The 22,516-nt window shown below is 42.0% G+C and overlaps 1 protein-coding gene across 6 annotated transcripts in view; it reads right to left on the minus strand.

The window, feature by feature from the left end:
* NTRK2 (neurotrophic receptor tyrosine kinase 2) overlaps positions 1-22,516 on the minus strand; it is a 338,116-nt gene that overhangs the window by 294,382 nt on the left and 21,218 nt on the right. For all 6 annotated transcript variants that reach the window (XM_058695571.1, XM_058695570.1, XM_058695572.1 and 3 more), the window contains 4 exons: positions 13,742-13,816; positions 13,548-13,619; positions 8,534-8,602; positions 5,618-5,772 (listed from right to left, as the gene is read on the minus strand). In XM_058695571.1, coding sequence (XP_058551554.1) covers positions 5,618-5,772; positions 8,534-8,602; positions 13,548-13,619; positions 13,742-13,816 — 371 coding nt within the window. The remainder of the gene's footprint in view (positions 1-5,617; positions 5,773-8,533; positions 8,603-13,547; positions 13,620-13,741; positions 13,817-22,516) is intronic.

Genomic DNA, 22,516 nt, shown 5'->3' on the forward strand with positions numbered 1-22,516 from the left:
TATAGTCACTGTGGGACTAGCATGTTCTGTGGTAACTAGCTCCTAGTAAAATGGATGGAGGGATTGTTTTGATATGACCCAAAGGACTATTGCCCTTCTTAAACGTATTTGCCATCTACTTAGAGCATCCCATCCACTGCTAACACTCCCTGAAGAAACTCTCTTCCAGAGATTTAAATCATAATCAAAGCATAAAGTATACTGTTCTTTAATAATCCCACTTACTGAGGGGAAATGATTGAAAAGACTGCATTGCAAAACTAACCGTTGAAGATCAACTGACAAAGTAGCAGGGATGGTCTTCTATTAAGTCAGCACAGTGACTGGACAAAATAATATTCCTTCTACAAAATTTGTGTGATTCTATCTCTGTCTCCAGAACCGGTGTGCGTGGTGACCCTTTTTTTTTTTTTCTTATTAATGTGGAGACTTGAGATGCATGTGTTTTGTTGCCTTTAATAAAGTTAAATTGTTGCTGCAATTAATAAAGTTTTTCTAAGGTTAAAAAGGACCTAGTGGAGAAACAGACCACAACATGTTTCCCAGCATGAATAAATTTACAGTAGTTCACGGCAGGAGGGGCTGTTAGAGCAATACTGTGAGACATTTTGACCGTGCTGCTAATGGTAACAGGGCCATTAAACTTCCCAGCCCCGCCTACTAAGCTCAGTTAATCACTAAGAAGAAGGAAAGGGAGATACTTTCACAATGAGATGATGACAGAAATTTCAAAGGGAACTACAAAATACTAAAATATGGAATAATTCAGCTAGAATAACACAAATGCTTAAGTTATCTTAACTGAAATATCCATACCATTATATAAAAATTTGGTCCAGCCCGATCATTAATAGAACATGTGTGGCTCATGCATTTATTAATTGATGAATTCAGCAAACATTTATCAAATGCCTATTATGTTCAATGGATACATTAGACACCACAGAGGGTGTATTTTTTGCTTTAAAAATGTAGAGCGTTTGTTAATACAATACTTAGATGGTGAAATAGTAAAAGGGAAAGTTTTTAAAGAAAGCCCACCTTATGAATGAATAAAATCTCGGTAGGTCTTTCTTATTGAAATTAAAATGTTACCAGTTGCAAATTAATGGAATAGTCATAGTTATTGGGAATCATTGGTTTAGAATGATGAAACAAACACACAAGACCATACAATACTCTTATGAATTACTCTTGGACTTAGTTAACAGTTTCATACAAAAAAAAGTGAAGCTGAACTCTATGAAACTGTGATGTAATTAAACACAATAGATATATTTTAAAAGTCTGCAAAGGGCAAGACCTGAAAGAAAAGCCAACCGACCACAAATCCAAGCTTTAAATAAGACATCTATATAACTTAAAGATAGTAGCTTATTTTCTGATTCCTGTAGTATGGACTTTCAGAAACAATTTAAATCCAACAGCCTAGTGTCAATCTACTGCTCAATCTAACTTCTCTTTAAAGAGCCCAAACTAGGAAACCATGATGAAGAAAAGCAACATATGACTAAGCCCCCAACCGGAGCTTCCCATTCTGATCTCAAATCTCTAGATATTTTGCAAAACTTTTTAAAATTCCATGGGGCGCCTGGGTGGCTTGGTCGGTTAAGCGTCTGACTTCGGCTCAGGTCATGATCTCAAAGTCCATGGGTTCAAGCCCCACGTCGAGCTCTGTGCTGACGGCTCAGAGCCTGGAGCCTGTTTCAGATTCTGTGTCTCCCTCTCTCTCTGCCCCTCCCCTGTTCATGCTCTGTCTCTCTCTGTCTCAAAAATAAATAAACATTAAAAAAAATTAAAAAAAAAACTTATAAAATTCCAGTGTTAGTGAATAAGAAACCAGAACACGATGAAAAACTCCTGAACAAGAGAAAGTAAGAAAGTGGGGTTAAAGAAAATCAACACAGCCTCAAAGGGACACGTAAGTATTTGCTTCACAAAAGCCAATAGGGAAGCTCTAGGCTGACCCAAGACTCAAGGGGCAGATGGCAGGACAGAGTGGAGCCCCACTTCAGCTGAGCCACGGGGGCCACTGGTTAAGAAAACTGAGTAGATGCGACATTTCCTGTCGCTACGCTCTCTCTGTGGACACAGCATCCAGTAAGAGTTGGAGCCACTCCCAAATGGAAGCAATGAGCGCAGGAAGGTCACCAGAGAAAATCAGCAGTGCTTGGTACTGGTGACACCTTGGGGATACAGTGAACCCCAACACGGAAAAGGGTGTTTCAGTCATAGAAAAACTCAATCACTAGAGACTGTGGAAATTCAACATTAATTGTTGGAAGGGAGAAACTCAGTATCCGGAGAAACAGCTGAAGGACAAAGCATGAGTAAACCAATTTTCCCATCATGTCACGCAAAAGGACAAACAGATGGGAAACACTACTGAAGGCTGAGAGGTATGGAGGGTGGAGCGGGAAGTGTAAACGTCCATCTACATAAATTAGAAAATCCTTCCAGAACTTCAGACATAAACCCTCACACTGAAAGAGTATGCTGCGTATCAAACAGAACTTTACAAAATCTTTTTTAGAATAAAAACACACACCTAGTTACATGATGGTGAAAATTTCAGAATAACATGGAAAAGGAGAAAATCCTCAAAGCTTCTGGAAGGAAAAGAAAAGCATAGGTGACCTGTCAAGAAGTAAGCATAAGACTGGCCTCAAGCTTCTTACCTGCAGCATTGAATACAAAGAGAACACGGTACCACATCTGCAAAGTTCTAAAAGGAATTTGTTTGAATCTAGAATTTTATACTGAGCCGATTCCATTGAGAAGAAAATATACAGTCTTGAGTTTCCACCAGGCAAGGACTTGAAGATTTTTTTTTAATTTCTCTGAATGAAATATTAGAGGCTACACGCCAGCAAAAAGAAAAGCTGCTCCAAAAGGTAGTAGGGTACAAGAGTTTAATGGCATGCAAAGAAACAGTAAATCTTCATAAAAGTCAAGTAACAATCTAAAAATAAAATCCTATTTGACAACAATCTGAGAGATGGGACGAGGAAGTAAAGAGAAATAAAGGTATCTTTTCCTGTCTTGTTGGGTGTTATCTCTAGATGCTTACAAGAAAAAATACGTTTTGATAGGGGCGGTGAATATTGGGGCATTATACATTTACAAAAAACAAAAACATAAGGTATAGCTTTCAAACAAATTAAGAAAAAATAAAATAAAAAACACTATCAATGGAAGAAAAGGAAAACACTAGAAAAATAAGCAAAGGATGTAAGTAGATGATTCATCAAGGAATAGACACAATGTCCCATAAACACAGAAGAAACTCAATAGTCATCAGGAAAATGCAAACCAGAAAGCAATGACCTACCAGTTTTTAGACAAGCAAAAAAGTAAAAAAGTTTGCTGATATCAAGGCATGCCTTGCTGGAGTGGCTATAATTTGGTACAACTGCTTTTTAATGTGCAAACCATAGAAGCCAAAACTTCTGCTTCCTGTTCTGGATCCCAGAAAAACCTTTTCATCTGTACACAGTACAAAGAGCAAAGAGTAAAGATACTCGTTGAAACATTTCTGGAGTGATGAAAAATGAGAAATAAGCTAAATGCCCAACAATATGGAAATTTTAATGTAATTGAGGTATATGCCACCATGAATACTGTGCGATGATTCAAAAGAGTATTACAGATCTCTAACCACTAACCTGAAAACAAGAAAAACACAAGCTTTATGTGTAATGCAGGTTATTTTTACAACAAAATGTATCGACCTTATTTGTGCAATTATTAATAAGTAAAAAAAAAAAGTTTGGACAGAAAGAAAAATTAACAAACAACAAACCAATTTAAGAATACAAAAGTGGTAGAGAACTGATTTTACAAGGTAGCTTTAGCATCGTTGACACTGAAATTAATTGTGAATGTTACCATGAACGCAATGGTCCTAATGGAGCCATCAAACATATGCCTCCCAAATCATGACAGTGAATTCAAAAGCTCCTAAGACACACAGTTGACTAATTTGTAGGAAACAAATAAAAACTTACTGAAAACTGACAAACTGACCAGGAAAAATGAGGACCAGTTCCCTCTTACCCTTACCCTCCCCCAATCGTAATAGTCTATCAATAACCCTATAGATTCAGAGCATTACCAAAAGCTGTCAAGACAAGTTGGCCAAAAGTTAAAATTATTAAAAAAAAAAAAAAAAACCCAAAGAACTGGCTTCAGGCAAGGGCAAAGCAGACGTCTATTAAGAGGCCATTTGCGAACTAAGAGCAGGACTTAGATGCGCTTTCTTTCTTCCTCTCAGTGGTTGCTGAACCAATGTGGTCACAACAGCCATGTGGACTTGGGAGCCAGCCAAGAGGCCAGGTGACTCAACACTGAATTTCTTGTCCCTCCAGGCGATTTCTCTCAGCGGTGCAAATTTATACCAGAACAGAGCACAGCTGCCCTCTTCTCAATCGGGAGGAGATATATATTAAAAGTTGGGTTTGTTTAAGCTTTGGCTAGCAAAGAAAGCTCAGGGAAGCTGTCAAGAGAACAAAGCCTGGTTCCCCTATGATAAAGCCCAAGGGCTCTGGGAGAGAAGAATCTATGGGAAGAGTAACTGCTGTCTTGTAAGCCCCTTCAGGGTAAGAAACAAATACTTCTCTTTCCTTTTATTACATTCTCTTTAAAAATGAACAACAGCTATATTTTCCTTCAAGAAAAATTGACCCCAAACAGCACAGTCTTCTGAAAACAAAGAATCGAATGTTCGTGGTTCATATACAGATTCCTGACAGACAGGAATCAGGTGCTACATGGCTTTCTGCTCTGTCACCAGCCACTCGGCCAGAAGATCAAATATAACTGTGAGCTAACTAACTGGCTGGACTACGCATATGTGAGTATTCAAGGAGGTACATCACAGAAGTCCTTAGCAGGAAAATCCTAACCAGAACGTTTGGGTTTTCCTTCCTTGCAAACACTGGCACTCACAGAGAGATGGGACTTTGTCATAAGGTGCCCCCTTAAATTCTGGAGTTGTAAATGCTGAGGAGGAGTGGGGGCAAGATGAAGGAGGAGCCTGGAAACCCAAACATGGGAAAAGCAGGTATAAGGGCAGATTCGTGGTGCCCCCTCAAGAGACACAGACATCTGGCAGCAAGACAAGTGTAAGGGAATGTGCTGGATCGATCTGCATTTTCTTGTACTGGGAGGACACTTTATCACGAGATCTTTCCCTCTCCACAGCCTGGGTAAGTAAATACGTAGCCAATCAAGTATTACATTCTTAGCAGATAGTTTTTGGTTGGTTGGATGGATGGATGGATGGATGGATGGATGGATGGATGGATAGATGGATGGATGGATGGATGCGTGAACAGACAAACGAACAAAGAAACAAAGGAATCAACAGTGTACTTTTTCTCCATGCACTTTAAAGCCATCCACTCCGAATTAATATTCTACTTGCAAAGAATATTCAGCAAAGTTGTTCCCAGCTGATTTCTCCACACTGCATACAAATGTTGCCCAGCTCACCAGAGACCTCAACAGCATACTATATAAAATCTGGGTAGCGATAATCCTCCCAGACTCTCTACCACACCAAGGCAATTAGAATAATTAATAGCAAGTAGAATTCATTGATTCGAAAGTAAATTACCACAATTGGGTATCTGCAGGTTTGCCAGGGGAATATTCTTGCTGCTTTCATTTAGGCAGTACAAATCCTGAGTTTCTGGGCTGGATTTAGTCTCCTGAAGAGTCTTGATCCACATAATGTCACAGGAGCATGTAAATGGATTGCCCACCAGGATCCTACACAGAACAAAAATGAAACCAGATCAGGCTTCTCTTTTCTCGTTTTAACTACCCTAGTGTTTATGAAGCACTACAACATTATGAATTCTTTCTGACCCACAATCTTTGGAAGTCATACCCACCTGCGCAGTTTCACAACACTTATTCATTCATTTAGCTAATACTTACTGGTCTTCTGCTAGGTGCAAACACCCCCGTGGACTCTAAAGGATGCAGAGTAACGCAAAACCTTTCAGAGTAATAGGGAAACAAGACAGGGACAGAAAGAGCTATAATGTAGGATAGGAATGGATGTCTCATAGGATGGGGAAAAATAAGACGCCATAACAAATTTATCACAGCTATTATATAGTAAGCGAGATCTTAAGTCAAGATGCCAATAGTTAACAGTTGTCAGGAATGCTAACACACTTATTTCTGACCTGGCTACAGATTCGAGTGTTATTATTTAATGAGCTCAAACTACAGTGGGGAGCACAGCAATTTCATCTTACTTTAAAATGAGACTGTAAATACAAAGCTAAGATTAAAATGTTAGAGCCGGGAGGGTGGCGCCCCCAGCTTTCTGCACCATGCAACCACAGGTCAGCCGAATGGATGCCAAGAAGTTGGAGTAAATGTGACCAAGAGCCTGGAAGGGACTCTTAAACCTCCTACACACACACACACACACACACACACACGCACACGCACACGCACACGCACACGCACACATTCACGCATGCACACTCACGCATGCGCACACACACCAAGTTCAAGGTTTCTGACAGCAAGGGCAAGTGAGCTCCAGACTGAGCCACTCAGCCCGCTGTGGGACGGTCTGCATAGAGAAAACCACCACTCAGCTGAGCTGCCTGGACTCCCGTGGCCTACGAAGGGTAACAGAGGAAGTAGTCAAGAGGAAAATAAAAACCACAAGAAAAAAATCTTTAAATGTTTATTTATAATACTCAGTGGCCTATTTAAGATGAATTCCATTTATGGTAATGAGCCTTTAAATGAGGCCATTTACAATCGTTACATAGGCTCTGCCTGGCATTAGCCACAATACTTAAGATTTCCTTGAGGACAGGACCTAGGCTTTGCAACATCACTGTGGTTTTCTGGTTGGGTTCTAAGAATCTCCGGGATCCCTAGAGACTCTTCCAGGAGTTTCTTTGGGGAAAATGTGGTCATGGCAGACTCAATTAATTTGTGTTCGCTTGATCGCCTCCAAGTATCCTTCCATCACCACAATACGATTTGATGCTACTGGAGACAGACTACAATGGGAAGACATCCACAATGCTTAAACTTCAACTAATCCAAGAGGCTTCCTGGCGTTCCAAGTATGTGAAAAACTAAAGAATCTTTCAAAAAAAGAAGGTACAACTAAATCCACTAAAGAAGTGAAGGATCTTCAGTTGTAACTATCGCAACGATCAATGACCACACAACGCTGGCAGACAGCTGGGGTTCAATTCTTCAGTCCCCATGCAAACCCCTCTTCCAGAGACTGTCAGAGCACATTACACTCATTCGCTTAGGCTTCCATGTCTCCCACTAGAGAGCAGAATCCTGGAACACAGAAACTTCTCCCTACATCCCAGTCCAATATGCAACCAGGCCCACAATTAACATGTGTTTCGAGAACCAATTAAATATGCTACAGGGAGAAAACAGAAATGTGTGAATTTGAAATCAGTGCTCTGATTTTTGACCCGTTGAGGAAATTTCCTGCAGTGATGCTCAAAATGTTCACACTGAGCATCTCATTCCATTTCGCATCTTCCTTAAATTGTATGTGCCTATTCCTATGTGAGAAAGCTTACCACTTCAACTCCGCAAACTCAGTGTATTCCAATGACTGCCCATCGTTGACACGGGGCACCAGGCAACCCTCCTTATAACCCACTGATTTGTCTCTGCACTAATGGCATCTTCTCTCTGCACGTTTTCCTTGTGAATAGGGGCGGATCCTACAACCCAAGCAATATATACAGTTTGAACCAAAGTGACTGCCTGGGATTCAAAGGCCTCATCCATCCGGCAACCCCACCTCTGACACACACAGCCTCTGCTTTGGGGTGTTCTAGGCAACCTCCCCATAGGAATGTCAACAGTTTATATGTGTTTCATGGTGGTAACACGAGAATTGATCACACCTGGAAATGCCGGCCAGTAGACATCAACACATTACAATCTTTTTCCTATCATTTTACAGCCAAGGAAATTAGAGAATAAGGGTATATACTGAGTGCAGTAGCAGACCTAGAAGGCAATGTCACAAGGATGGGCAGGGAGGGCAAAGGACGACCTCTCCACCAACGTTCACTAAACACCAGCAGGCACTGTGGTTGCGGATAAAAGCTGGAGAATGTTGTGCCCATGGCTATTTCCCCCTTGAATGGGTTTGCTTTCCATTAGGTCCTGGACATAACAAGGACCAAACATGTCGCCATTATGACACAAAGCATCCCCCGCCCACCCGCTCTCATCTTTTTCTGTTTTCCCTCCTTTAGGAAACAAATCTTTATGTAAAAACATTTAAACTCATCATAAATGATACCTTACTATTGAGATTGCTGGGTTAATTTGTTACTGAATCATGTTTTTTATGAGGGAATAAAAACACAAGTGGCCAAAACCTGAGAAATCGTTTTCTCAAGAATTTTGATATAAAAATGCATCCGCAGCATCACTCATTAGAAAAAAAAAATACTTAATTACTCTCTCCCCTGAAACTGTTACCGAATGACACACAATAATCATTACTTACAGTTCAGACAAATCAAGGTGACGAAAATGTTTCCTAGACAAGCTGGTCAGTTTATTTCGGGTAAAATTGCTGCAAGAAACCAAAAACATTAAATGTGAATTTGAAACGTTACCTCTCAAGAATAAAATATGCAAGTAGAAAACTGTTTTTCAAGATATAATTTCATTTAACCATGGTTCATTTGACCATGGTTCAACTATAATCTCTTTCTTCCATCTGGAATGACAATTTAAATTTTCCTGCCTCTCCTATAATTCTTGTTCATAAGGGGAGGAGAAGGATGGGAATACTTTCCAATGTGTCTTTTTAATCTCTTTCTTAACAAAAAGTTTATTTTTCATATGCTGATTCAGAGCCAAGTTATACACTTCCTAGAGATCTCTGACCTCTTAAACAATTAATAGGAGGAATAAACTTAATTTGATTTAAAACCATGAAACTCACTAGGGGAAAAGATACTTTAAAATTAAACAGCATCATGAGTATTTTGAAATTACAAGACACATAAATATTTAACTGAATCTAACACATCCTTATAGGAAAGAATACACACTGATAAACTCTGATCGATTGATTAACTCTGCTGATTGTTTATACGTGATTTCTAAAAAACCTGATAATTCCAAGATAAGGACAGTAACAAAAAAAATCACATAACAAGGAATATGTTAGATTTCATCTGACACTATTCTAGCAACACATCATTTTAAGATTTGGACCAACCAGACAATGAAAAGTCCATGAAACCAAGTCATAAATACTAATGAATTTACTGACGTATTCCAAATATGTAATTTCACTCAATGGCAGGAGTTTCCGTTTCCAGCGATCAGTGCCATGAGGCCCTGAGTTGGGAAATTCAGAGCCATAATCCCAGCAACTGACTCGCTCTGTGGATTTGTTTACTGGTTGAATTTATTTAAAAAGTGTCTAATGCTTGGGTCTCCAGACATGTGCCTAATAACTAACAGGAATGTAAAATAAACATCAACTTTTACAAAAACAGCCAAGCCCCCAACAAATTACAACGAGACTTTCAGTATCTGTTTCCTGCTCAGGAAAGGAATCGCTGGGCTGAGAGGTAAGAACAAGGGACCTGAAGGTGACAGTTGTCCCGACCCTTTACCTGAGGCTAGACTATTGTGTCAGCCCAACAAAATCATCGGTTGACCAGACATCCTGCTATGTCTGACCAGCCACCTTCACAGAGGGGTTCTAACCCAGGAGCTAATGTATGAGCCAACGCTGGTCAATTGAAGGCATATAGAAAACACCGCTTCAGGGTCTCCTGTTTCAAGAATGCGTGTGTCCTCTCCCGACTTCGTTCTATATTGAGATTTCCACTCATCCAAACCCCTACCTACACAGGGTTCCCTCTTCTTCCTATGCTTACTTCTTCTGTCTTTATACTGCGTGTAAAGTGCTCACCCACATGAAAAAAATAATTCACCGGGAAGTTGTAAAATGTGCCCACATACATCTTTTTCTCTTTTCTTTTGGAACGTGAATTAAGAATGAGTTTCCCTGGAGTATCATACACTGAGAAGTCAGTCTGTCTGTGTTCTCTCCAGTCTTTGAGACACAAATGTTTCCATCTTCAGAAATCCCTACCCTCTGAAGGAAAAACAAACAAAACAGCAAGAACAAAAGCAAACAAAAAACAAGCAAGCAAACAAACACATCCACGACTCTTCTTCCCAAGAAGAACCAGGAGAGGGGCGCCTGGGTGGCTCAGTCAGTTAAGCATCCGACTTTGGCTCAGGTCATGATCTTGCGGTCCGTTGAGTTCAAGCCCCGCGTCGGGCTCTGTGCTGACAGCTCAGAGCCTGGAGCCTGTTTCAGATTCTGTGTCTCCCTCTCTCTCTGACCCTCCCCCGTTCACGCTCTGTCTCTCTCTGTCTCAAAAATAAATAAACATTAACAAAATTAAAAAAAAAAAAAAAAGAAGAAGAACCAGGAGAGGGGGGAGCAGAGAAAGAGGACGCTATGGTCAAGGTCTCGGTCAGCTACAAAGACAGCACCAGGAGCAGCTGGCCCTGTCAGGCTGCCAGCAGCACAGCCCAGAGTGGGGTCATACGCCAAAGAACAAGATGAGTTTTATGAACCATACTTATTATTGAGGCAAAAGCCAAAAAAGAGGAGGAGGGGAGGGAAAAAAATCAACAATCCTCTTACTGTTTGATGACAGAACATGGCGAAGGAGCTAATTAGCACCTCGGCAAAGTCCCTGGAAAATACACAGGCTGTCTTTTCTCACAACCCCTGGGTTCTCAGAGGCCGGGGAGGAATTAAAGGCACCAAGAAATAAACTCAGTGACCGGTCATAGAGGCTGCATACAGTCACCACATGATGCTGCATATGCCCAGGGCAGAGGGAGGGGTGGTGAGACAGGATCCAATCTGAACCCCCCCTAAAACCCGAAGTCAAATAGATTGCTCTTGTGCACATTTTTATGTTGTTGGGGAGACTCAGAGATAATCGGTATATCCCTGGAGTAAAGAGAAATGCGTTTCGTTCTCAGCTCCCTGGTACCCAAGGTGATATTCAGAGAAATCGCAGAAAATCAGATAAAACAAGGCAGTGCCTGAGTCCTCAGTCATAAGGACAGGTTGGGACTAAGGTCTGCAAAGGCAGACACCTCATTTGCTTCCTCCTCCCTCCCTGCCATTCTCAAAGCCAACCAGTGAATTTAATATTTGGGTGAGGAGGAGCCTCTCTCATCCATGAACACTGTATACGAAGCTTCCCGGCATCACCGAATGTCTGAATGTTGTCTAACTTCATTCTCTCTTAATACCTGACCGTGCTGACAAATGGCAAGGGAGTTTTTGCAGCTTCACCAGTGACTTGGCTTCCTGGCTACTGCCTTTTAAAGATACTATATAAGATATGTCCATATCTGTGGTTTTCTGCTCTCAAAGGACACATCTTTGGGAAACAGGGATAGATAGCTGGTTTTAGAGAAGCGGTCTGCAGCACATAGAATGCCATTCAAATTATTCTACCGTATAATCACCCTGAAAACATACATCAAGTGGCTTTGGTTTTCGTAAAAATGGCATGCAACAGGCAAGCAGAGAAAGTAGGAGAGGGGTAGAGTAAGCCTTCTTGCGATTAAATCCCCTCATCGATAAATAAGTTTATTACTGAAACCACAATTAACCGTAGCCCAATGCCCAAATCACATCGATAGGGGAAGTGATGGGGTGAAAATAAAACGTGGCTGAGAGAGTAATCCAGGTGTAGTGTCAGCTGTAAATACCAGAACTTAAGCCCCTGAAGTCATTAATTACATTTAAGTGATGGCTTTAGAGCATTGTGACTTTTGTTTCTGTCCAAGTTCTCTCGTTTTTGCTCTCAAGACCCATGCAGACATCAGATTTGTGCAGGCAACCCAACCACAGAGATGATGCCAAAAAGGCATTTAAGTGAAATGTGTTAATCAAGTTCCTTGGAGTTGTACCACATTTTTGCTGAATGTTGTATATCTTAGTTCTACAGATTTTATTTTCAAATCGACTTCATCATTAACGCCACCTATAAAATATGAAGTCATGATACTGGCTTTACGAAATTCATGTTTTTCATAAAACCCACAAATCTCCGGGGAGTGTCCAGGCAATCTGCTACTAAAGAATGATTTCTTTTGTAACTGGTATGGAAATCAGTTGGGGAACTGTTCTCTTCAAGGAAAGAAAGAGGAAAAATATCCTAAGAAGGCTGATTCTCTAATTATACGGATGGTAGAAATTTTATTTCCTGTGCTCTTGTTGTAGGAGCACGGTCAGGGTGAGCCCTGGAGTCACAATTCTGTCACTTTCCATCCTGTGGGCTGGAGAAAATCCTAGAACTTCCTCAGTGTGATTTTATGTCCATGAACAGGAACCAAAAAGATCTTCCCTACCGATTGTCAGAAAAACCAAGCGCGATATCATGGGAGAGAGTTCCATAGGTAAGCTGTAGATGATGAGACACAAAAGCATGGTCGCAGAGAATTAGCAAAGCACAAAAAGACCAAAGAATGCCGGCCAACGAATTCCTCCAGCAGACACTCCCCTTAACACTCGGGGCACAGGGAACACCAACCTGAGCTTAGGGGGAGGTAATCCTCTGCTGAATGAAGAAACCTCTCCAGGCGCCTGCGTGGCTTAGTCAGTTAAGCGTCTGGCTCTTACTTCGGCTCAGATCATGATCTCGTGGTTTGTGAGATCGAGTCCCATGTCCCTGCTTGGGATTCTCTCTCTCCCCCGCCCCCCCCCACCCCTTCTCCGCTCATTCACTCTCGCTCTCTCTCTCTCTTTCTCAAAATAAATAAATAAACTTAAAAAAAAGAAAAATAGTGAAGAAACTTCTCAGGAAGGCCATCCCTTATGGACTGCATGCCACCCTCTAACAGGACTTAGCAGCGGACAACCTGAGAGCTTCCATTGTCCCTATTTCCGTCTGACCTTGGTTGACAAAGCATCAATGTGACTTCAGTGAGGCACGTGCTGTTTTGCAATTATCTGAACCTTTGGCATGTCCCATGATTGATTTTTCTCCGCTTTTACCAATCACAACAGATAGCTTTGAGAAAATGAACTTTCAAAAGAGGATCTCCGGGGGGTGGGGGTGGGAGTGGGGGCACTGGCAATTTTTAGTTCCCTAAAAAGGCCGAGGCCGTCAGTTTCTTTCAATTCCATTAGTTTGATGTCTTCCAGGGAACACGTAATGATTCCCAGGAAAAGAATCAAGGACCCTGTACCAGGACATAGTTTTCACATCAGACTCTGCTGTTGGCCTACTGCTCCATCTAAGATGGAAATGGCCCAGAAATCCATGAAAGGGAATACACAGGCTGTTCTAAGTACCCTTCTAAAGCTACTCAAAAATCAAAGCTAACATTTCTAAGCTACTGTCACACCTATACTAACTTTTAAGAAAGGAAGTTTATAGTTGCAAAAGAAGAAAACAGAGGGGAAAAATATTGAATACATTGGGTCCTGGGAAGCAAAAGCATCAACCTTTACTTACATGTGCTGTAAGTTGCTGTTTTTCAGAAACGCTTTATGAGCCACAAATTTTAATCCAGAATCCACAATTGTCCTAAGAAAACACACAGTTGCATGTACGTTAGAACGAATGGGTGAAGGCGCGCCTGACTGTAACACAGCATAAGAAAAGGTATAGGTATGCAAGCATAAGGTATGCAAGTCCTGAGTACTCACAGATTTTTCAGTCCTGCGTAAGCTTCAACATCATCTTCGTTGATGATTTCCAACCTTTTCTGATTGGCAATGTAACTGCAAAAAGAGCAGAGAGTGAAAACCAGTCACCCAGAAGACAGTACACGAAAGAATGGGTAACCTCATCCCGCCTCACCAAGGTGGTGACCCCTCTCCACCCACCGCAGCCCCACCCTTTTTCTTAAAATACAACAAAGGGAGAAAAACTGAATGTGGCTAAGAAACCATGATTGATCAGGTTTCAAGGTCAATGACAGATTCACCAAGTTTCATTTTTTTCTTAATCTTGTATCACTCTTTCAACTCACAAATCCAATCTGCCTCCCCTTTCAAGGTACCCCCTGTGTCGAGAGATGAAAATAATTTGGACATGTATCTGCTGCCTCTGAAAAGTGTTTCGTCCTTATGGTGACAGCCACAGGGATGCTGGCATCATCACACGCAAGACAAATCACATCTTTCCCCACATGCCAAGAGAACCAGTCACTCCTTTTTACTTCCTAAAACACTGAAGCAGATTCTCCTCCCCGTTCTCCTTCCTCCTCTGCTCCCTTCCTTTCTCCCCACTCTCTCTTTTCCTGGCCTAGGATCCCCTTTGTCTATCTGTCAGTAGCAATACCAATTTCCCCTTTTGGGAACCACATTTCATAAAGCCCCACCACATGGCCCTAGGGCACTCTCTGTAGGAACCCTCCTCTTCCCCACCCGCCAGACCCTCAAATGCAAGAGTGAACTGGTGACTGGCAGGACAGAGAATTCTATCCCCTTGGCTATGATGATTGCTTAGACATGTGCGTGTGACCTCAAGCAGACCAATGAGAATTTTCCTTAGAAATGAATAAATGAATGCTGGGACAGAGAGAGACTCTTTCTCTGGGATCATAGTTGAAAGATTATACTGGCCCAGGGCCTCCATGAGAAATTTTTCTGCCACAAGGAAAGAGACTAACAATTAAGTCAGCACACAGAAGGACAAAAGAGCTATGAGGGGCGTCTGGGTGGCTCAGTAGATTAAGCAACCAAGTCTTGATTTCGGCTCAGGTCATGATCTCAAGATCATGATGAGATCAAGCCCTTGCATCAGGCTCCATGCTGAGCGTGGAGCCTCTTGGGACTCTCTTTCTCTCCCCCTCTCTCTCTGCCCCTCCCTGACTCACTCGCTTGTACTCTCTCTCAAAATAAATAAATAAACATTTTTTTAAAAAAGAGCTCTGAGATATAATAAGAGAGAGGACCCTGAAAAATGCCACGTGAGCCTTTGGATCCAGACATCTGTGAAGTTAGATGTCACTAACATTAGTTTGATCTGAATTTCTGTCACTTGCAACCAATAAAATCCCTTATAATACAAACACAAAGCTATTAAAACTACCACCATAGAATTTCCTTGTGCTACAATTATCTGAATATTTTCTTAGGTCACAACCTTTTTGAAGACAGCTGGATCCTGTTCTATAATTCTTAATATGCACCACAGCATATAACAAAGTACCTTGCACACGGTAGGTGTTCAAAGGGTCAAGGGTAGATAGATGGGTGAATGGATATATGGATGGATGGACAGAAGGATAGATGGGCAACACTATTTGGAGCTGGAGTTCCAAAGGCACTATAGGAAGCAGTATCAGGATAGATCTTCCCCCTTTCTTTTTCAAAAAAAGTTAAGACATGTCACATATTCCAATTAAGACACTGAAAACAAATATGCAGCCCTGCTCTTACTAACACGAGGTAAAATGAAAAACATAGTAACCGATGCAGGAGAAGATCCAGCATCTGTCAGTTGCTTCTACACAGTCCAAAGAAGGAAAAGTGGACATCAAGATATATGGTAAGAGTTGGGGTGCCCATTTTTGGAAAATAAATTTCAGAAATACAGTAAAATAAGGAAATGCTCTGAGAGAACAGAAAAGGACCAAAGAAAAATAATTTTCAAAGGACCCACATTAACATTGTCCCCTGTTCCATAAAAAAGCAACCTCCAAGATAGAAAGCCATCTTCTGCTCAAGGATCTTGGCTTTCCCTGATATCCAGGGCCTGGCACTTAATAGGTGTGCAGGAAGGATTCATTCCCTTCTCTTGTTCTACTACACTAGGAGGAAACACTTCTCAGACTCCAACCTAACGCTCAAAGAATTTTCAACATCAAGATTTTTTATGAAATGTTTCAAAATCATCACAATTTTGATTATTTCAGTTATTCAACTAACATTTTCAATAGAGACCACAGTGACCCCCCCTTCTTCTAAATTATCTCCTAGCAAGAACTTTATTCCAGAGACCCCTAAATATTAATGCTTCCTTCATGCAACTGGCAGCAAAAAGGGCAGATAACATGGGCCAGGTTTCCTTTGCGGTCACAGCCAGGACTTCCAGAGAAGCTTATTCCTGTCTTACAGCTGAGCTAGCATGGTGCTGTCACTGTTCTGAAATCATCTACGAGTTTTTCATCCCTTGGAGGGATCATCATCACTGTATCCTTCATGCTGATGACAGGGGCCTAACATGCAATAGGTATTTAGTCAACATCTGTGGCACAAAGCATTTATCTTTAACTTTTCTTTAAGTTATTGATGGCCTTGGTGGTTTTCAATTTCATTTTTCATCAGATTTTTAATGGATAAACTCCCTGGTTGTATTCAGTAAAATACAACGGGCTAGTATAAATTAGAATGGAAGGCATAGAAGGAAAAAAAAAAAAAAAACCCAAGGGCGGAGATATCAACAGAGGTAGGGATTAGGTTCAAAATGCATATGCTTGTTAGAAAAGGGCTTGTTAGAAAAGTGAGTCTAAGCTTTCCAGTCACTGACACTCAAGAAAAGAAAGAAAAGGAAATAAATTTCATCAGTGGTAAATTCAGTGTTTGTGAGATAAAAATATGCCAGACATTAAGCAAAGCATAACAGTTCTTAGATCTAAGACCAGACAGGAGATTTTGCGGAAAATCATCAAAAGTACCATGTGAAATTATTAAAAAAAAAAAAAAAAAAAAAAAAAAAGGTCATTAGAGAACATTAGAGAATACTCTTCCACTGTAGGAGGCAGGAATGCCTTGGATAAATCTGGAATATTTCTCCCGGTCAGAATGGAAAAACCAACAGATGAGCTGTATTAAAAGGTGGTTAAGTGCCCACCAGATGCCAACAGCTACCCTTTGTAAGACATCATCTGCTGAGATGCCCGCACCACAGCTGCTGGCTATACACTGCTCATCAACTCTAGCCCTCAAGAAACTCTCCTCAGCTTCCTCCCCGTGAGGATTCTCAGGGTTAGAATGGGAACCACCCCAGGTAGTATCAGACAATTCACAGAGGGGAAGCCTCAGTGGCCAAGAAACAGATGACAAACTGCTCACCCCGCAAGGAACGCAAATCAAAACAAGGACATAGCACCCCTCTCCCACTAAATGGACGTGTTTCAAGGGTGACAACATAAAGCATTTCTAAGGATGTGGGGGATTTTTCTTACACTGTCGGAGGGAGTGTGAATTGGTACAACCGCCCTGAAGAGCAATTTATTCTGGAAGATGATACATCAGCCCACTTTACAACCCAGTAATCCTATTTCCAGGTATATACCTGGAAGAAATTTGCACACAGCCACACACAGAGACATCTGCAAGAATATTTGCTGTAATACAGTCAGAACTCAAAATCAGAAACAAGCCAAGTGTCCATCAATTAAGAAACAGAAAACAACCAGAGGGGAAGTGGGTGGGGCATGGGGAAAACAGGTGATGGGGATTAAGGAGTGCACTTGCTGCGATGTGCACCAGGTGATGTATGAAGTTTTGAATCACTATATTGCACACCCGAAATTAATATTACACGGTATGTTAACTACACTGGAATTAAATTTTTTTTAATTTAAGTTTATTTATTTATTTATTTTGAGAGAGTGTGTATGTGCACAAGCAGGGGAAAGGCAGAGAAGGAGGGAGAGAGAAAGAATCCCAAGCAGGCTCTGCACTGTCAGCACAGAGCCCAATTCAGGGCCCAAACTCATGGAACGGGAGATCGTTACCTGAGCCAAAATCAAGTGCCAGATGCTTAACTACCGAGCCACCCAGACACCCCAAAACTTTTTTAAATTTTTTAAAAAGAAACAAACAAAAAAATAAGGTTTAAAGTTGGATTGGACCAGATCTTCGTGAGTAGAAAGAGATATTCACACTAAGTGAGAAGGCAAAATTAGCAAAATTGCACACGGATATGTGCATATAATATGTAACAATTTATGTAAACTTTAAAAAATACACAGAAAACAACACCACCTAATGCTCACAGTCAAGGATATCTGTTACAAAGTATTTTTATGTCATTATACATTTTTGAAATATATTTCTATATATATTGATGAAGAAAACAGAAAGAAGGAAGGGAGGGAGGAAGGAAGGAAAGGACAAACAGACAGAGAAAGCCATACAAGTGAAGTGACTACAGGGAAGCTGGACCTGGGGACTTCGGGGTTATCAGGTGGTCAAATACACCCGGGCTCAAGTTCCTGGTTCCCTGGACCACGGAAAAGGCCAGCAGCCTGAAAGCCTTCTGTTCCCTGCCCCAGGGCCCTGGACAGCAGCCAGCAGATTAAGGAGGACATTGGGCTGCCCCCTACTGGTGATCTCCATGTGCCTCCCATAGGATACTGGCCACACCAGGCCTTTTGAGTTCTCCCAACTCACTGCACCCGTCAGAAAAGCAGCAGCTGCTCAGAACAACCCAGGTTAGGAAGGAGAGAGAAAGAGCCGGCCAGAGCACACAACCGGAGGATATGCCTACAGGCCAGGCTTTCCCATCTCTCCAGTCAAAGTGCCGTGAAACTCTAGGGGCCCTTGACGGAGTCCAACTTTGCTTAATAAAGCACATCTCCATGAAAGATTCCGTTCCTCATGAAGCAGTGAAGCAGGCTCCCCATTTTGGCACAAGCCTTTCTCAGGAGCTTTCTCTCCCGAAAAACTGCTAACTCCTCTGATCTCTGACCTCCTCTGACCTCTGTTCTGGAAAGGTTAGGCCCCAAGGGTTTTAAGGCATAAGACCTCGCCCCTGAGCCCATGTCCCAGCATCTATGGAATCTCTTGTGAGTTTAGCAGAGCTTTGTTTCTTCGTGGAAAACTAAGCTTCTGTGGCCCTAACCTTCAGACCCTGCCTTCATTCTCTTTTATTTAGGCAAGTCCCCAGCCTTTGGATGGTAACAAAGGGACTTGATGGGTTTGGATTTCTTAAATTCGGTACTCCTTAAGAATTTCTCCATTTACCAACTCGGCCTCCCAGCCCCTGTGGCCCACCCCTCCATCAGCGATCTGTCTAGAAACCACCGTTGGCCTTCAACCCTCCTGTTTTGCCCAAATATGCCTTCCTTCTTTCTTGCATCTACATATTATGTACTTTCTTACATCTACATATTATGTACATATTAATGTACATCTACTTCATATTACGAAGGTTGTTTTAATTGTTGCTCTTCACTTTTGCTACATCCCAGAATCACTATCTATTGCCCTAAAAGCTGAATCACATATTCAAGGGGCTTCTCAATGAATTCACCCAAATAGATTCTGGGACCTTCTATTATCTGGAATACTGCTTGATTCCTGGGCAACACCAAAAGGGTTTTTTCCTCTCAATCAGAACATTTTTATTCAAACAGTTGGCAAGTATTTCTTTTTCTTTTCTTTCTTTTTTTTTTTAAGCATTTATTGTATTTCTTAGCTTTGTAATTAAGAATTAGAATGAAGGTTCTCTTTGCACCCACACATACATTTTTCTCTTAGCCTATCTGACTCCCCCACTGGCTGTTAAACTCCTCGGAGGGAAGGGTCTTTTTCGTGTCACTTCCTGTCCACTTCCTAGCACAGAGCTGATGCTCCGGGATGTCACAGGCTTAAAGCAATCAAACATATCCCCGGGTCCTCTGCTTGGAGTTGTTATTATCCCATTGGAAAGACCAGATACAGATACATGTGTGATAACAGGAAATGACCGTGTAGAAAATAAACAAAGTAAAGACAACAACAGAAGAGGGCAGAGAGTCAACTTGGAAAGCAAAAATTGTCCAACCCAGAAGCAAATTTAGATTGCAAGCATACAACATATTCAAACCAACTAATTTTTTTAGTGACAAAAACCAATTTCCCTCAGAAGATGAGCATTTATTTGCCACTGACCCCCTGAGGCTCAAGAATGTTAAGACTAGAAATGACCTCCAAGAATCTTCAGATCCAATGGTCCTTGACCCTGAAGGAGGGTCCTTAACCCTGGAGGAGCAGATGCTCCCTGGGGGACAGTGCCCGCTGCTACAGTATTTGGAGAGCAGGGGAAAGAACGGTGCACACAGAAGCACAGGCACCCATACTGAGAGGGCACAGTGGAAGGAGCTACAAGATGTGATTGGGCAGGTCAGCAGAGGCTTCAGTGGAGGTCAGGGCTTGAAGAATGACCAGAAAGTCAAAAGATAAAGAACGTGAACATAAGCGAAGTCCGTGCTGTTTGCCATTTTACTCTGTATTGCCACCAAAGCTGCTCCAGTCTCAACTTGACATCCAGGACCTTCACGGAGACATTTTCTGGAGGGTAAAGAATTTCCTCTCCTAATGCTTAACAAGAAGCTTATGGGAGGTTTTTTGAAATAGAAGAGAGGAGAGATAACTTTAGGGAAAATTCACAGAAACATTTCTGAATTACAGGTTCCTGGAAAAGGTACTCATCCCATCTTTTAAAAGATTTCACGTTGGCTTGAACAGCCTATCAAATAATTTCTACAGGTAATCTTCCAAAGTAACAAAGAGTGCTTTTAACACGTCTTGCCTTCATGTGCATTAGCTTAACAGCAGTATTGCTCAAAAGTGAAATTTCCCTATAGCCAGGACTTTATTGCCTGAACCGTACTCTGGCAATAAATACATCAGAAAGAAATAGCAACAGCAGTGAATATTTCTAATGTCCACTCTTCCAAATGCAACCTCTTCCTGCTATGCTGGCCACCCTCCACCACTACCAAATAAGTAAGTAAATAAGCTAATAAAAGTAGAACTGAAACTGCCCCCATGAGATTGCCATACGCACCCAGGCTTACCGCTGGTGGGGCACCTCAACTCTGATAGGATCCTCTCTGCTGTAAGATTTTTTTCGTAAGGAACATAATCTGTAAAAAATACTGCCCCGGGTTCACAGCTAGGCAGCTTCCATTTCTCAGCAAAAATGCTGAGAGTTTTGAAAGTCAATCCCTGAGCAGGTGCAAATGATACTCTGATGCACCAGAGCAAGACTCCAGATAGGACTGTCTTAATCTGTTCTTACGAGAACAGACCCACAGATTGGTCCATTCTTATGAGAGGGTGCATCACCCCAACTGCGAAGACATGAATGCCGAGAACACCAAATGAGCACGCTCCAAACCCAAATTCGAATGGCCTACTAGTGCACGCTGTTTGGCATTAGCACTTCCAGCTTCTTTTGGGCCATGGTCATAGAAGGAGCATCAGTAATTCCCTCGGGTGGAGTGCCATGTGCCAGGCACTGGGGTACCCAAGGATTAAGGGTACCCCTTAACACAGCAATGCTACCAGGAAAGCACCATGATTGCGTCCACTTTTCAGAAGAGGAAACTGAGGCAAAACCATTCCAGGTCCCTTCGCCAAGGTCACACTGCTGCCAAAACAGGATGGGAACCCGGATCTACCCACCTCTGGACTCCGAGCTCACGGCCACTAAACCACACCATTAGGACTTGGACGTGTAAATCCAGCACCCTCGGTACAGAATAGTTTCTACAGAAACCATTTCTACAAAATGTACCTTCCCAGATAATCCTGACCTAAAAACAATAGTCAAAGGAAAGGAATGAGGACATTTTACAGGACGCTCTCCTGCCCTGTATGCACACAGAGCTGTAACAGGAGATACATGAAAAATCTTCAGATTCTTCCACAATGCCAAGCTCTGAGAACTGCAGTTTCCTAGAATAGCCCAAATGCCCTGGGAATTTAATAATTCAAGCGCCTGGAAAATAATAAGTGATGTGGTATGAGGGATAAACACACCCAGCTAGCTTCATCTCTTACAAGCTCTATGACCTGGGGCAAGTCCCTACTCTTCAGCCTCCTTGTCTGTCAGGATGTTGGGGAAATTAGGACACCCCATCCCGTGAGGGCATCTGAGGTCCCATATGGGGACTTCAATTAATGCTAGTTACGAGTAACAATGAGCAGAAGACTGAGGTTCAAGGCGTGGCCAGGTCACTAACCAGCTCCTGAGCCTAAGCTCACCCTGCCTCCAGTGCCCATGCCTGTGGAAGAGGACATTTGGACTTGGTAAGGTCTCAGCTCCCTTCAGCATACACATTATAAGAAAACTGCAGCAAAATATGATGAAGAAAACAATTACAGTCTGAGTTTCTCTCAGAGTATCTCTACAGCATTCTCCTCATCTATTCCTCTGTCAACAAGGTGGTTACCGACAAGGAACACCACAATTTATGACCAGAAAAGTTGATTATGAAAAAAAAAAACCTTAAAGTGGGCTTTCTCTATACAATATATTGATCTTTGGGGCGCCTGGGTGGCTCAGTCGGTTAACCGGCCGACTTCGGCCCAGGTCATGATCTCGCGGTCCGTGAGTTCGAGCCCCGTGTCGGGCTCTGTGCTGACAGCTCAGAGCCTGGAGCCTGTTTCAGATTCTGTGTCTCCCTCTCTCTGACCCTCCCCCATTCATGCTTTGTCTCTGTCTCAAAAATAAATAAACGTTAAAAAAAAAATTAA

The sequence above is a fragment of the Neofelis nebulosa genome, chromosome 12 (genome assembly GCF_028018385.1).
Source record: "Neofelis nebulosa isolate mNeoNeb1 chromosome 12, mNeoNeb1.pri, whole genome shotgun sequence".
NCBI classification, from domain to species: domain Eukaryota; kingdom Metazoa; phylum Chordata; class Mammalia; order Carnivora; family Felidae; genus Neofelis; species Neofelis nebulosa.